Raw genomic sequence first — 18,050 nt, 5'->3', positions numbered from 1 at the left:
TTAAAAACAAAAACAAAAAAAATAAACAATTAAAAAAAATCTAAATTCTGTTTTCATTGTGTAGTATTCATTCAGCATTATTCATGGTTTTTCAAGTATTCCCAGAGGCTATCCTCTATAAGCATGGCAAGCCTGGTCTGGGTAGAGTGGAAGGAAAACATGATTCAGAAAATAGTCAGTCAATTAGCATTTATTAAGAACCTAGTAAGTCCTAAGTACTGTACTAAGTTCTGGGGATAGAAAAAGAAGCAAAGGAAAATCCTTGAGCTCAAGGTGCTCACAATCTAAGGGGGGAGACAACAAGGAAAAAAAATATGTGTAACAAGTTATATACAGAATAAACCCTTGACAAAGGAAAGGGACTGTAATGAAGACTTGAAGGACGTCGGAAGGCAGAATATGTGGAGTAGGAGGGAGGAGATATACGATATAAGAAGAGTAGAAAGGTGGTCTGGGGGAGGCCCAGGTTATGAAGGTGTTTGAATGACAAACAAAGAACTTTATATTTGGTCCTGGAAGTGACAGGGAAACACTGGAGTATATTGAGTAGGGGAATAATGTAGTCAACGCAATCAATGCTTTAGAAGAATCCCTGGAGGATGGATTACAGTGGGGAGAGACTTGTGGCAGGCAAATGAAGCAGCAGGTTATTACAATAATTCAGGAATGATATGATAAGACCCAGCAGAAGAGTGGGGGCAGCATCAGGAGAAAAGGGGGTTTATTCAAGACATGTTGCAAAGGTAAAACTGACAGGTCTTAGCAACTGATAGGACAACAGGGATAAGGGACAGTAAGAATTTGAGGATGACATATAGGTTGTGAGTCTGAAGGCCTGGGAGGATGATGGTATCCTCCATAGTAATGGGAATATTTGAAAGGAGGAGGTTTAGGGAATAAAAATAATGAGCTAAAGTTTTAGACATGTTGAGCTTAAGCTATCTGTTGGACATCTAGTTCTAGATAATGGAGATGTGAGACTGGAGGTCAGCATGGTGGTTGGGGCAGGTTCCATAAAACAACTGGAAAGGTCCCCCACCTCTATTTTAGAGTTCCATGTTCTATGGAGGCAAATACTACTTTAGGCTCTCATTCCACCACTGTTGTGGCTATCATAACAATTTACATTTGTATGATGAAAACAAAACATTTGTCCTACCTACCCCCTCCCAAAACCTGCTTCCCAATGTGTCAAATACAGTATTCTTTGAATATAGTGGGTACTTATACCTACTTGCTGAATGAATTCTGATAGTCTGATAATCAAATTCCAAAGAAATAATGAAATTCAAAGTCTAACAGCCTGGGCCTTCCATTTATCCTATGTGATTTTGTCAATCCCTGCATCTCTTAGTACCACCTGTGGTGATGTGGCCAAGCCTGTGTGCTCTGCTTTGTGAATTGTTGAAAATGCCAATTTACCTTTAAACTCCAAATTGGCTTGTTTCCCTGGTTTGAGTTTGTTGTTTGCAGCAACACATTTGTAAAATGTTAAGGGAAAATAAAATGGGCGAGATGATGGGGTAGGAGGAGGTGTTGCACTCCTTTCCAAAGAAAGGGCCAGGGAAATGACTATGGGTTAATGCCTAGGCTGAAGTTTGTTTGCAGCACAGGGCACATCTTTGTTCCCCCACACCTGAGCCTCTTCACACTCAGTTTGACAAATTAATTCCACTGCAGTCAGGAATCATTGAATTCAGGTAATTTCTTCCCACCCACTGCATTTCTCATTTCCTGCACAATCACTGCTCTGACTGCCACTGCCCAAACCCTTTAGTGAACTGGTTTAGAGTGGATGAAGGCCTAGAGGGTCACTCTGACCCAAAACAAGGACAATAAACCACTTTTGCTGCTTGAACTAAAAGCTTTTTCTAATGCAGGACCCAGGGCAAATTTAAATAATAATTACAATCGGTATTCAGGCAATTTAGAGGGAAGACAGGCTGTGTTTATGGACACACACACACACACATACACACATGCACACACGAATAACAGGCATTCCAGTATTCTCAGAAGTATTCATGGTCAATTTTGATCACTGTAGACATTGGTCAAATAACAGCAACATTTAGAGTGTTTGAGATGCCCTGAGTCCCTTGGAAACTTGTATTTCCAAGGATGGGCAATAGAAAACTCAGAGCCTACAGGACTCTCAGATCTGTTAATAGATTCTACCATTCAGGTAGTATCACTCTCCTTGTCCTAAAAGGACAAGTAAAACTCTTAGGGAAGTAATAGGAGGGAATAGGCACTTGCACTCAGTCCAAGTAGTATTTGTAGCAATCTAGTCTACCCAGCCGTTGTCCTCTAGAGCTCCTGATTTAGCCAGAGACAACAGCTGATTTTCAACTGTCAGCCAGGATTCTAGGGTAAGGTGAGGCCTTTGGCCAGTATAACTGTGAAATGGCCTTGGGTGGGGGTGGAGCACCTGATTATGAAATGGATAAGGTAAGATACTCATATTTTTACCTTCCAGGGCTGTGCCCACATCATTCTTTGACTGGGGCTTTCAAATGCAGATATAATTATGTCACAGGTATCATGTCTCCTACTAGGTTTCCTCTTTTCCAACATTTACAGTTTTGATAGAACCCTCCCATAAGAATTCTCTATCGGGAGGCCAGGTAGCACAGCGAGTAAGAGCACCAGAGCACCGGCCCCAGTGTCGGGATGATCTGGGGATCGAATCTGGGCTCAGACACTTAGCACCCACCCAGAAACACCTGGCCGTGTAACCTTGAGCAAGTTACCCCCAATTGATTAAAAAAAAAAAATAAATTCTCTATCATGTCCCTCCAAGTCTTCTCCATTATATAATCCTTAAATCTTTTCTTTTATGTGTCCCTTATGATTTCTTTTCTTCATCATAAGCTCCTTAAGTTTTATTTTGTTTGCCTATTATGCATCACCCCTACCCCAACTCTTTTCTCATCCATTATGTACTCTCAAATTTTCTTTTTTTCCTGCACAGGATCATAGAGCTAGAGGGTAGAAGGATCTTTTTTTTTTTAATTTACATTTGGGAAAACTAATGCTTAGAGATAAAAGTGATCTGATTAGCCAAGTTACTTGCAAGGTTTCTTACCCATTCATCTCCTCTCTTGTCATCCATAATTTTTATCCACATAAAATGACTCCTAAATCTTCACTATTTCCCCAAGTCTTCTCTTCTCTGGCATATATTCTCTAAATCTTTTCTCTGTGTCTCCTCCCAAGTCTTTTCTTCTCTGTATCATCCCCACCCATATTCTCTATTGTGTTCCTTCGTGTATCTTATCTATTGTTTCTCCTATAAGTGTCTCTTTACGGATCTTTTCCCTGCTTAAGACTGATCTCATCTCCACAAGCTTATTTCCACATTTCTTTGCATACTTTTGATGAGTAATTTTTGCACCATGGACAGAATAGCTGGTAATCAACCACTTGGGCATGGCTCTCAATCTTAACCTAAGAGTTTGTTCATGGACATAGATTCCACTTAAGAAGTATCTCCTCAAGAATATATATTCTTGGGGGAAAAAAACATGAAAAATGACTCCCATGAACACGTAATGAATGTAATTTTCCCAAGGCTTAAGCTCAACTTACATACTAAGCTGAAGAATGAAAGAAGCAGGACTACGGTAGTTCTGATGTGCAGGGTTCCAGCTGAACTGCAGTCCATTTTAGATTTCTTACAGGAGCAAACTTGCACTCTGAGCTCTGTGGTGTTAGACAAAGGTGGTGTGCCCGAGTCTGTCACCATGACGGGTAGATTGTAGTTGGCTTTCTTCATGTTTTGAAGAAGGCTTACCTGGGCATGAGTGTCTGGAAGGAGAGGAACATGAATAAGGAGACTGTGATAGATCTTCTCAAAGAGAATCATATGATTAATACCTTTCTCCCCACATAATAGGCAACACACTTATTTTTTTCAGGAAATATTATCAAATTCAGTTCAAACAACCTCTAAATACTTATTAAGCATTATATGCCTGGCACAAGGGATACAAGTACAAAGAATGACTGAGTTTGAATTGCATTTAAGCCATTATGTTTAAATTTTAACATTTAAACATAAACTTTTATGTCTTCACACCATGGATTTCTCCCAGGTTGGCCTCATTCCTACTTTGGATTGAACTTATTCAAGAAATACAAATAGTCACTGCAAGTTATAGATGAAAATACAACTAATTAAAGGATTTTTTTTCTTTCATTTGAGTCATATTGATCATGTCATTCTTTCTCTCAGAATTCTCTCAAGTTTTCTTCCAATGATCCGAATTTTACCCATCCATCCGGGTCCAATGCAGGTTCAATGAAATCCTCCCTGAATATACCAGTCCCAATTGTTGAGAAGAAAATCAACAATCTGCTACTGGAATTGTCCTGAAGAAACTTTCAAGGAGTCTGAAAAAGTTTTTATGGCAATATGTGCATTTAATGATAAAACAAAACAAAAACAGTTATTTTATCTCCATCTGCAATTGACTGAAAAATAGTAAGTTGAAAGCAATAAAAGTAGTATAGTGACTTCTTCCAGAGTGGTTCTTATCTGAAGGAATGAGCAGGAAAATAACAAATAATAACTCAAATTTATAGATCAATTTGAGTTTTACCAATTACTTTGATTATAGCCAGCCTTCAAGGTAAATAGTGTAGGTATTACCATCTCCATTTTACAGATGTGGAAACTGAGACTCAGGGAGTCTTCATTACTTACTCATGATCTCACAGATAAGAAATACATGAAGTAGGAGTGAACTCAGGTGTACTAACTCTAAGATCTGTTCTCTTTGCATGGCACTATACCACATCTTCCTCTTCCTCATCCTTTCTGAACTTCAGAGCACTTGGGATCTGAATTCCACAATTTATCCTTTATTTTTCTACTCACTTCTTTCCAAAATATGTATCGTATTTCCTCATCAGATGTAATTCACTTGACAGCAGAGACTTTGTTCTGTATTATTCAACAGTTAACAAAAGGCTCAAAAGATTTCATTTCACTTAAAAATCATTATGTGCCTACTGTAAACAAAGAGGAATTCTTTAGAAGTGGTGTTCTTGTCTGTGGATAATATTGTGCTGCCTGGCCCAACACTAGATGCATAGCAAGAGCCTGCTGGGTGAGATCCATAACCACTAAAAATTATTTGGCTTAACTATGCATACAATAAAAAAAAACCTCAGTGAAGAATATTTATTATACAGACTACAGTGTTAAATGGATAATTTATAGAGTTGCCCAATAGTATCTATACCTTTGAGAGAAATTGAAATTGGATACAGATTTGGACCCAGAATTAAAAAGAAGGAAAAGAAAATAGTTTGGATTGCTACAGAAAACTATAGAGCTTTTTTAATGACCTAACACTTTTCTCCAAAATTAATACCAATATTCCATTATTGTTATGAAAATGATAGAATACTAGTCCACTAGACAGTGTAGGGAATAATAATGATGTTATTAACATTCATTAATGATAATAGCTAACATTTATATAATGCTTATAGTGCCTGGAAATCTGCTGAACACTTTACAATCACTATCTCATTGGATCCTCACAACAATACAACCAGGGAGATAGGTGTTACTATTATCTCCTTTTTACAAACAGAAGTTAAGTGTCTCAGGCAGGATTTGAATTCAGGTTTTCCTGACTCTTGGTCCAGCTCTCTACTACCTAGGTGACTGGACTTAGAGTCAGGAAGATGTAACTTCAAAGTCTGCCTCAAACACTTAATAGCAGTGGCATCCAAGGCAAGTCTCCTAATCTCTTGTAGTTGAGCTTCTTCATCTGGAAAATGGGGACAATATTAACACCAATCTCACAGGCATATTGTGATGGTCAAGTACAAAAATGAATGTAAAGAGCTTTGCAAATATTAAAGTACTTTATAAATGTCAGTGACTATTATTATATTAGTGTCTAAGAATTAATAATAAGTATCACTCAGGACGACAGCAAGGGATATTTTGGATTTAATCAGGCTGCAACACCTAACACATTATGAAGAAGAACCAAGATAATACATAGCAAGAAATGGATATACTATTGGGGGGGAAATGGAGGTTTATCAGTTGGTGAGAGGGAGGGATAACTATTGGAAGGTCCATATGGTCTACTCTTACATTTGCAATGTCAAAAGAATGAAAGTCCCCTTGGGTTTCAGTGGACCCCTTGGGCCAACTTACAGGACGTTAAGAAGAAGACTCTTATCTATTCATGGGTTACTATCTGTGTCACTCAATGGAATGTACACAACAGAGAGATATTTAGGGATATGCAAAGCACATAACCATTGTTTTTTGACAGTAAAAAATAAAATTACATACTGAAACCCAATATCAAAACATAGAACCTTTTCATCTATGTGCCTGTTTTTTCCTCCTACTCTCAGACCATTGCAATATATTCATTAGGAATCTTGTTACCAGTCAAGCCTTATTTATTCACAGTTGAGGGTGAATGGCATGTGACATATCAGGTCTGTAGTTATTTGGCCAGAACAGACACTTTCTGGTTATAGTTTTTAGAAATCTTTTCTCGGGGGCGGCCAGGTAGCACAGCAAGTAAGAGTACTGCCCCAGTGTTGGGATGACCTGGGGATCGAATCTGGGCTCAGGCACTTAGCACCCACCCAGAAACACCTGGCCGTGTAACCTTGAGCAAGTTACTTAACCCAAATTGCTTTAAAAAATGAAATCTTTTCTCTGATTTTTGTTCTTTTTTTATCTTAGGATGAGCATCATAGAATTTAAAGTTGGAAGACTATGAAGTCACCGAATATAGTATACATCATGGCATCTATTGTATGTATACATATTTTATTTATGAATTTCAGGAAGTGCTGAAACCAGCTCTTACTGGCTCACGAGAGGTGATTATTAAATTTTCAGTGTAAGCATTTGCACCTGGTAACTCAGTAAATACAACAAATCAAGGCTTGACTTATTGTTTTGCTGCTTGCTTTAAAAAAGTGATGGAGAAAGTTTTTAAAATATATATTCAACTCATAATGGTTAGTTTTACATTTTTGAGAGCCAATTGTTAAACATTTACCATCACTCCCATATTGTATATACATAATATACTAATATAGAATATATACTACATAAATGCATTGTTATGTGAATTATATACATATAGTATAGTTTTAAATCTTGCAAAACACTTTTATGCCATTACTTCACTTGATTCTTGCAATAATTCTGTTAAATAAACCCTACCTTTATTATTACCTTCATTTTATAGATAAAGAAACTGAGATTGAGAGAGATTGAATGACTTATCCAAGGACACATGCCAGTTAGTGTCTGAGGCAGGATATAGCCTAGATTATAAATTCAGTACTTCCTATCTCTCTAGTGATGTCCCTCCCCTCTTCAAATTTTTTTCAATCCAGCCAATAGTATGCTGTTTGCTGTTTTATAGATGTAGCCTGCAATTTCTCATTTGTGTGCCTTTGAATTGGTTGTGCCTCATACCTATAGTGTATTGTCTCCTGATTTCTGTTTCTTGGAATCTCTGGTTTCCTTCAAGATTGAGGTCAAGCATGACCTTATACATGAGGCTTTTCCCAATCACCTCAAGTGTTAATGAACCCCTTCCTCAACTCCCCCTTGTATTTTTTTTTGCATTATAACAGTTATATTTAATATGTTACATATCTACATGTTGTCCCCATTTATCAAGCACAAAACATATAGTAAGTTCTAAATAAGTGTTTGTCACTTGGTAAGTTGATGCTTCATTAAAATAAAACTACATGCAAATAAGAAAAAAATAAGGCATATCAGCTTATGCTGACAACAACTGTCCATCCGTGATAGCTTGTAAAACCTTTGTTTACTAGCCTGTAAATCACTATTTGCCTTCATTGAATCAGGCCATCATCAAAATCAATAAATATGTATTAAGGACCCATACCATTGTCTTCAGAAATGATAATAAACTAGGAGACTGACTTGGAGTGAATTTGAAGTTCTAATTAAAATAGTACACCAGAGTGAATCCAGCCTAGGGAAAGTAAGAGTGAATTATAAGTGTGGAAGGAGGGATTGGAGTTTAGCACATTATTCTTTTATTTCTTAAGGAAGAGAAAGGGGTTATATCTGGTATAGAGAAAAGCCAGCAGCTGACTAGCCTCAAGAACCTGATTGAGTGTGATGTATAGTAAATAACAATGTTTCATGTGTACAGGGCAAGGACTTTAATGCCTCCTTTAAAAAACTGAATTGTGTGTAGCTTTTGTATGGGAGAAGGACATGCCTTTGCAAACCATACAATATTGTATTACAAGATAAGGGAAGTTTGCACAGCTGAGTCTCTTTCAAGAACCCAGAACAAAGAGTTGGAATGACCTACATGGAGGATAGAGTAAAATGAAGAAAGCAGAGCAAAGGAGAAAGGTCAAGAACTCAGAAAGGAAGATTTAGTGAGTGAAAGACAAGGGAATATCAAAGGAAGCACCTTACCCATAAAGAAGAAAATAACTGCAGCAAAGGTGAAGATATTAAAACACTTATGAACCAATGGGGGGAAAAAGTTCTAGCTGTTTAAGTCAGAGGATTTGAGCTGAAATAGCTATTCTGCCTTTGTTATATTGGGCAAGCTAATCCATTCCTGTGGACCTCAGTTTCCTCATCTTTAAAATGGAAGGGTAAGACTAAAGCAGAAGTTCTTAAACTCTTTTTTCATGAATCCCTCTGATGATCTGATGAAACCTATGGAACCTTTCTCAGGAAAATATTTTAAAATGCATAACGCCAAATAAATAAAATTATAAAGCAAATCAAAAGTTGGAGAAAACAAAGATCTCTCTGTGATATATAATGTTATATTGTGATAGCAGACATTTTACACATACATAGATACATGTATATTCACACATACATGTAAATAGATATTTATATATGTATATACTCACATAGTGCATCCCTATTTCCATATGTGCCAATATTTACACATGTGTGTGTTTACATATGTATATGTATATATATGATATCTACTTTACATATTGTAATGGTAATGGGAATTTGAATATCCTCCCTAGTTTGAAGATATACCCTGCCAACTAATAGACTGAATATAATCACATGGAGTCTGTGGTGGGAGGAGTTTAATGAAGGGTGAAGCAGAGCCCACAGGAAGCTGGGTGTCAGAGAAGCAAGATGGTGGGGGAGAGAGGATACTCAGGCAAGGAGACAGTCAGGATTGTCAGTAAATGTAGGTTTGTGGGAAGGCAAAAGGATGCTGTGGCTCTCTGTGCTGTTATGGCTTAATAAATTCTTTGCTACTACGATGGAATTAGCTTACTGGTTTGGTGATTTGGTTTTCTGGTGTCTGGATAAATGTTTTGTTTCTGTGTTCTATATGAAGAGTCTGTTATATTTTGTGATTGAGCACCATGCCAGTATATTTACAGTGGCTAGTGATGTCATGAATATTGCATTGATACTGGAAATATATGTTTATTACATACACAAATATTCACATAAACCTTCATGAAACCTTTGAATATCCACGGCTTCCTTGACTGTGGACCCCAGGTTAAAAACCACTGGACTAGATAATTTTTCATGTCCCTTCCACCTTCATGACAAAGCAGAGGTTTCCTGTGGTGTGATATAAGCAACTGCTAGTTGAAATGAAGGAGTCATGAAACATGCTCACTTCTAGCTCAGAGTAAAAGGAAAAAGAGTATCATGAGAAGGAGGACATGGTAATATTTGATCTCTGAGAAACTTTTGGAGTAAGTTATCAGAGGTAATAGGGAACAGAAGAGTAGGCAAGATAAAGTTATTACAAAAAGATTTATGGTGGCTTATTAAAAGGAAAAAGGACAAAGCATAAAGAATCACAGTCTTAAGCATATAATCTCTATGACTGAATAGGCATTTTAAAGTAATGTAATAATATGTAAAATAAGTCCTAAAGTTAAAGTACACAAGAGAAAAGAATAAAATAAAATTGAGAGTGTGAATGCAATAATAAATATGTGTTGTTTGTATAAAATATGTATATGTAGTATCTGAGCCTAGCTTGTTGGTCTGTTTGGCGGTGGGAAATATCACAAACATAACAATATGTATTATATGAAATATCACTCATGATGTAATAGTATGGTAAGGATGGGAGCATGTTAGGGAAATAGCTTGGAGTTCTTTGGGATTAAGACTTTCAAAGGTCAAAAATCTAAATATAATAAAATGCTTACTTATTGGACTTACCATTGATCTTGGAAATTTTCCAGAATTTATCAGAACCAGTTTGTTTATTCAGTTCAAATTTGAATGGATCAGTGTTGGGGTGGAGATCCTTATCTAATGCTCCCAGAATGACCACATTGAGATCTTTGGCATCATCACAAACTTTGGCAAGTGTGGGGTAAATGAGAGGAGCATTGTCATTCACATCTTCCAGTCTTATCTGTAAAGTCCCAGTACCAGTTGCAGGAGGATCACCTAAAGAAAAGGGGGGAGGGGAGGAAGACGCATATAATTTTAGAACTGGTTTTTGTTCCTTAGAATTGATGGCATATGTTACCATATTTACATAGCCCTTTTGTATAAAACAAGATTAACACTTTTAAATTCACCAAACATTTCCAAAAGGGGTGGTCAAAGCAGACAAGAAGAGAAAATCCAACAACCAAATCAAATCTTCATTAAGCATCTACTATGTACACGATGCTGCACTAGACCCTTGGAATATAAAGGCAAAGTCAAAATAATACTTTCCTTTGGGGAGATTCTACTAAAAGGAATATGTGTGTGCATGTGTATGTATGTGTGTAAATGTGCACATATGTATGTATTTATAGCCAAGAAAATACAAAGGATACATAAAGCATATACAATGCAGATTCAGGGGAAGTGGTGGAGAATCAGGAAAGCCTTTGGATAGGAAGAGACAATCAAGTTGAACCTTGAAGGAAATTACAGATTCCAGGGATAAAAGGAAGGAAGGAGAGTATAACACTTGTGGTACTAGATCTCAGAAGAGAAATATGGACTGGATATGTAGATTAGGAAGTTGTGTCTAGAGGAGATGTTTTAATTCATGTGGATTGATGGGATCACTAAAAAATAGTATAAAGGTGAGGATTTTCTAAAATCAATCTTTTACCTTTAAAATTAGAAATCTTGGGCGGCTAGGTGGCACAGTGAATAGAGCACTGGCCCTGGAGTCAGGAGGATGTGAGTTCAAATCTGGCCTCAGACACTTAACACAAAAACTAGCCATGTGACCTTGGGTAAGTCACTTAACCCCAATTTCCCTCCAAAAAGCAAATAAATAAATAAAATTAGAAATTTTTCCCATAAAGTCTATGTCAAAATATTTTAGGTGAATTGGGAAGGGGTGAAATTATACAGATGAATCATGAAATGCCCATAATCCCTAAACTCAATGACCTCAAAATTTAAAAAAAGCAACAAAAATTGATTTACTAAAGAATACAAGTCAAAAAAATAATAGCAGAATGATTATAATTCTCTCTTGCACTTGTTTTTTATAAAATAGCTAGTGTTTATCTTGTCCTTTAAGATTTATAAATTGTTCTATATATTATTTTATTTGTGTCTCATAATAATACTGATAGGTAGGTTTTATTAGTATCATTTTACATATGAGGAAAATAGGACTGAAGGCCCATTAAGAGATTGTCTTAGATTACACAGTTAGAATTTGAGGCAGGATTTGAACCCAGATCTTGATTCTAAGTCCACTGCTCTGGCCACTGTACCACTCAGCTACCTGTTCCCTTATTTTCTCCTGGTTTTTTCTATACAGTGAAGTCAGAGTTAATAACATTGAGATAACAAATTATTTTAATAATATACAAAGAAGTAAGGCAAGGATAAAGAAGACTTTGATCAGAGAGTTGTGGCCTGAGAGCAAAAATTCTCTCCAATGCACTAATTCTTAGAATATAGTGCCCCAAAACTGGTCCCTAAAACCCTGTTAGTATTTATAGGCTGCCTTAGAATCCTGTTATATAGCATCATTTAGAAATCAAAACAGATGCCATACGTTGCCATGGAAGCAATCCTTGACATGTAATCACCTCTTGTTCATGTTGAGCAGGGGTAGTAGTGGTGGTAAAGAGTTTGGGCTGCCCCTGAGGAGTTGATGACTGATGAATAATAAGGCTTATAATTCCAAATGTTTCAGACAACAGGTTGGAGTCAGTTAAATAGAGAAAGGGAGGAGGGGAGTAGGGAAGATGGCAGAGAAGAAGTAGGGACTCACTTGAACTCTCCTGAAAACCTCTCTAAATGCCTTTAAATAATACCATAAAACAGTCCCTGGAGAAGCAGAACTCATGAAAGAAGAGGGTGAAATAATTTTCCAGTCAAAGAAAACTTAGAAAGTCAGTAGGAAAGGTCTGTCATACCTATGTGAGAGCACCATCCAGCACAGGCTACACCAGCATAATCCTGGTCCCAGCAAACCAGGAGCAGACCTGGAGACACTGAATTAACAGTGGCAGCAGCTGTTTCTGGAGCTCTAAGCCCACAGATGGTAAGGGGCTCAAACAACTGATCAGAAGGAGATTGCAGGGATGTCTTTGCTAGCATTGAAGTAGGACTCTGCTGCTTTGCCCACTCAGATCTGGTTTGTAGTCCTAGGTAGGAGTCCCAAGACAAGGAGGATCACTTGGACATCACAGCTTGCAGCTACAGTGCAGCAAGGACCCTCATCACAATCACAGACCAGGAGATTGGTAAACATAGCTCTCGTTAGATCATACAACATTGGAAGAAATGAAAACTTATAAATCCTTAGAAGTATCTCTGAAAACAGCTGCACAAAACCCCTGAAGCTTGGGACAGTGTGACCTCTACCCCAAAAGCAGAGCCCTCCTTTAACAAAGAGTTAAAAATCGAGGAATGGGCTGGGGAAACGAGCAAATGACAAACAATTCTGATCATAGAAAGTTACTATGGTGACAAGGAAGATGAAAACACACATTCAGAAGAAGATAACAAAGTCGAAGCTCCTATATCCAAAGCCTCCAATAAAAAATATGAATTGATCTCAGGCCATTGAATTGTTCAAAAAGGATTTTGAAAATCAGGTAAGAGAGATGGAGGAAAAATTGGGAAGAGGAATGAGAGTGATGCAAGAAAATCATGAAAAAAAGAGTCAACAGCTTGGCAGAGGAGACATACACACACACACACACACACACAATACTGAAGAAAATAACACCTTTGAAAATAGACTAAGCTACATGGTAAAAGAGGTACAAAAGTCAATGAAGAGAAGAATGCCTTTAAAATCAGAATTGACCAAATGGAAAAAGAGGTACAAAAGCTCACTGAAGAAAAGAATTAATTCCTTAAAAATTAGAACTGAGCAAATGGAAGCTAATGACTTTATGATAAATCAAGAAACAATAAAATGAAATCAAAAGAATAAAAAGAGGACACAATGTGAAATATCCCATTGGAAAAATAACTGACCTGGAAAATATTTCTAGGAGAGAGAATTTTAAAATCATTGGGCTACCCGGAAGCCATAATAATAAAAAAAAGAGCCCAGACACCATCTTTCAAGAAATTATCAGGGAAAAGTGTCCTGATATTCTAGAACCAGTGCGTAAGTAGAAAGTAAAAGATTCCATTGCTCACCTGCTAAAAGAGATTCCAAAATGCAAACTGCCAGGAATAGTATAGCCAAATTCCAGGTCAAGGTGAAAACATATCAAAAAGCCAGAAAGATACAACTTAAGTGTCATGGAGCCACAGTCAAGAGTACACAAGATTTAGAAACTTCTGCATCAAAGGTTCAGAGGACTTGGAATATGATATTCCAGAGGACAAATGAACTGGGCCTGCAACCAAGAATCACCTATCCAGCAAAACTGAGTATAATCCTTCAGGGGAAAAGTGAACATGCAATGAATATAGGGTTTTCAAACATTCTTGATGAAAAGATCAGAGTTGTATAGAAAATCTGTCTTCAAATACAAGGCTCAAGAGAAGCATAAAAAAGGTAAACCAGAAAGGGAAATCATAATGGACTTAATAAGGAGAAACTGTTTACATTTGTATATGGGAAGATGATACTTGTAATTCATAAGAACTTTTCATTATTAGAGCAGTTAGGAGTATATATTAACCAAGGGTACAGGTGTGAGTTAAAGATAAAGAGATAAAATTAAAAAAAAATAAGGGATGAAAGGAATGTACTGAGAGAAAGAGAAAGGGAGAGGTAGGATGGGGTAAATTGACAAAAAAGTGGCAAGAAAAAACTTTTACAGTGGAGGGCTAGAGGGGGGAGGTGAGAGGGAGCAAATGATTCTTACTCTCATCAGAATTGGCTCAAAGAGGAAATTTCATATACATTCAATAGGGTATAGAAATCTATTTTACCCTACAGGGAAGCAGGAGCAGAAGGAGATAAGAGAACTGGGGATAGGAGGCAGTGACAGAAGGGAGGGAAGATTGGGGAGGAGGTAGTTAGAAGCAAAACACTTTTGAGGAGGGACAGGGAGAAAGGAGAGAGAGAACTGAACAAACAGGAAGGGTATATGATGGAATGAAATACTATTAGCAATAATAATTGTGAAAAAAAATTGAAGCAATTTTCTCTCATAAAGGCCTCATTTCTCAAACATATAGAGAACTAAGTCATATTTATAAAAGTAAGAGGCATTACCCAATTGAGAAATGATCAAAATATATGGACAGGATTGAACTGAAGTAATCAAAACTATCTATAGCCATATTAAAAAAATATTCTAACTACTGATTGGAGAAATGCAAATTAAAACAATTCTGAGGTACTGCTCTTTACCTGTTATATTGACTAAAAGGACTGAAAAGGAAAATTACGGATGGTGGAGAAGATGTGGGGAAAATGAAACACTAATGTATCATTGATGGAATTGTGAACTGACTCAACCAATCCCTAGAGCAATTTGGAGCTATACCCAAAAGAGTATAAAACCCTGCATAACCTTTGACCTAGCAATACCAGTAGTAGGTCTGTATTCCAAAAGAGATTAAAAAACATTTTAAAAGGAAAAGGACCTATAGGTACCAAAATATTTATTGTAGCTCTTTTCTGGTGGCAAAGAATTAGAAATTGAGAGGATGCACATAAATTGGTGAATGGTTGAATAAATTGTGGGATGTAATTGTGATGGAATACTGTCATGCTATAAAAAATGATGAGCAGATACTCTCAGAAAAACCTGGAAAGATTTACATGAGCTGATGCAAAGTGAAATGTATTGTGATCAAAGTAATAGCAAAATTGTAATGTGACAAACTGTGAATGTGAATGACTTAGGTATTCTCAGCAATACAATGATCCAAGACAACTCTGAGAAATTTATAATGAAAAAATCTTATCTTTCCCCAAAGAAAGAACTGATGGTGTCTGAATATAGATTGAAGCATACTTTTTCTTTAGATTATTTTGTCTATGTTTTCTTTCACAACATGACTGACATGGAAATGTTTTGCATTACTACCTACACATACGTAACCAATATCAAATTGCTTGCCTTCTAAGTGAGTGTGGTGAGGAAATACAAGTGAGAATTTAAAACTTGAAGTTTTTAAAATAAATGATAAAAATTGCTTTTACATGTAACTTCAGAAAAGATACTAAATAAATTTTTAAAAATAAAAATTTGTTTTCTCCCCCCCCAAAATAAGTAAAGGAAGAAAAGCATGATAAATTTATTCTGTTCATAATAAAGATAGCTAAAATGAGCTCATAAACTGGCTAGCTCTGTGAGGTAATTGGCCAGTCAAGTGATCACTGAAGAGGAGTTGATCCAAAATTTGGAAAGGAAGTGATTTGTTCATAGCCTCACAGCTAGTTAATGCCAATGTTGGGATTTGAACCCAAGTAGCCTCACTCAAAGTTAGGCTCTCTTTATACTGCCATACACCAGTACTTCAGGAAGCAATTATGGCTCCCTCATCTGGAATGTCTTTGTTTTAAAGGCTTGTCACTTTTCCCATATGCAAGATGGAATGAGGAGTGGACTAGATGACAGCTAAAGCCCCTTCCAGCTTCAATCCCTTTGATTCTATGAAAAGAAGGCTCAAAATTTGTGTTTTCCCTTTTCTAGGTTCTTTCAGAATTTTCCTGGAAGAGCTTGAGTCCTTTGGATAACAATATATCCTCCCCTACTTCACACATCCACTCCTAAGCCTCTCTTCTGACCTTATCTTCTACTCTGTATATATCTTTTATGTTTATAGTTGATTACATGTTGTCTTCCCCATTAGAATTCAAGGGAGGTCAGGGATTACTTTTTATTTGTTTGTTTTGCTTTGTATTCCTAGTGTTTAGCATAATGTCAGGAACATAGTAGATACCCAATAAATGCTTGTTGACTTACTGACTGACTACCATCCAGGTCAGAATCAGGCTTTGAATAGGAGGAACCCCTTTACCCCATTCTAGACCCCATCACTGAAGTTGACTCCAGAGCTCTGCGTCTTTTGGATACATCCTTTGGATCCTTTGTTTTGCATGTTTGGTACAAGGATGAGAACTGAGAGCCAAGGAAGACATTTCTTTTTCTCAGATTTTTTGATGGCTGAGTCTCACTCAGTATTAGCTCAATTAAAGTTGTGTTTATAAAATCAGCGACCACATGAGAATCTATATTTGTAATTCTAAAGCATAAAAAAAGAAACAAGGGAAATACAAATTTTCAAGAATGTTTAAATTGGGTACTCAGATTAATTGAGAGATCCTCGAATTAATTGAATTCTTCTTAGTTTAATTAGTATTTCTTAGTTGTGGGGGGAAGGAAGCAATAAGATCAAAATAGATAGTGTTAGCAGACTCACTGGGAAAATATATTGGTTGAGTTCATTGAATACTGTACATCCCAATTGGAATATGCAACCTCTATGTGTAGTAGACAGAGATGGGACCTGTCTTTTTCTTTGCTTGAGGAAGCTCCCAAGCGAGGAAATTCACTATACCAATGTGGTTCTCATCTTCTCTTTATCTGATAATTCTAGAATGGTACTCATATCTCTGAGGTAGGTGAATAACCAGGGTCACACAGGTAATATGTGTCTGAAGCAGGACTTGAACCCAGATCTTTCTTGTTTTGAAGCCAGATATCTATCTACTACACCACATTGTCTCTCTCCTATATGTGCGTGTGCATATATGTATACATGTTTATATGTGGTCACATGCATGTTTCTAGACATATGTATATATTATATACAGATATATATCTACATATACAGTATCTAGGTTTTAGTGTTTTGTGCCCTAAGTCTAGTGTACAGAAGACCTGAGTGTAAATCTTGCCTGAGAAGCATACTAGATATGTCACCCTGGGCAAGTGACTTAATCTCTGTTTGCTTCAGTTTCCTCAACTGTAAAATGGGGATAATAATAGTGCCTACTTAATAGGGTTGTTTTGAGGATCAAATAGAATTGTGAAGTTTAGCACAGTGCCTGGTATGTAGCAGGAGCTATATGCATGTTAGCTATTATTGTTATTAATTATTACTTGACACACATACATACACATGTTTTGACTGAATCAGGGTTAAATGACTTGCCTAGGGTCACATGGCTAGTAAGTGTGTGAGGCTGGATTTGAACTCAGATCCTCTCAACTCCAGGGCCAATGCTCTATCTACTGCCCCACCTAATTGCCCATTATGCAAATATTTATATGTGTTATATATGTATGTTCTTAACTAAAGTCTTACTCTGCTGCCTTGTTGTGCTACAGAAGAAGCCTTTAGCTCTGAAATACTCTGAACAAAGGTCAAGTTTCAGTAGATCCTACCACACTTCAAAAGCTTCCAGGATGGCATCTACTTTTGACCTATACTTCTGTCATTTAGTAACCAACCTATGTAGGCTTGGAGCAGTTTAAAATCATCACTAGGTTGATTTTAAGGTGATAAAGATTTCCAGATCCCAGAACCTCTCTAAGCCTGACCACCTAGTTAAAGAGGAGTTGTGGCCCACTTACAACATTGAAATGATGAAATTACAGATTTATGTTAACACAAAAGTTTACAAACATGTGCGTATACAGGTAAAGTA

General features: G+C 36.8%; 1 protein-coding gene across 3 annotated transcripts in view; it reads right to left on the bottom strand.

Moving 5' to 3' along the window:
• Nucleotides 1-18,050, bottom strand: part of CDH13 (cadherin 13) — a 1,699,366-nt gene that overhangs the window by 9,892 nt on the left and 1,671,424 nt on the right. For all 3 annotated transcript variants that reach the window (XM_069072248.1, XM_069072247.1, XM_069072246.1), the window contains 2 exons: nt 10,223-10,456; nt 3,592-3,810 (listed from right to left, as the gene is read on the bottom strand). In XM_069072248.1, the coding sequence (XP_068928349.1) occupies nt 3,592-3,810; nt 10,223-10,456 (453 nt within the window). The remainder of the gene's footprint in view (nt 1-3,591; nt 3,811-10,222; nt 10,457-18,050) is intronic.

This window comes from Petaurus breviceps, unplaced genomic scaffold (assembly GCF_028583685.1).
Source record: "Petaurus breviceps papuanus isolate PSGF00001 unplaced genomic scaffold, PetGlider_PUasm1.0 90845, whole genome shotgun sequence".
NCBI classification, from domain to species: Eukaryota; Metazoa; Chordata; class Mammalia; order Diprotodontia; family Petauridae; genus Petaurus; species Petaurus breviceps.
The sequence above is the reverse complement of the archived record's forward strand: the minus strand, read 5'-3'. Positions and strand labels throughout refer to the sequence as shown.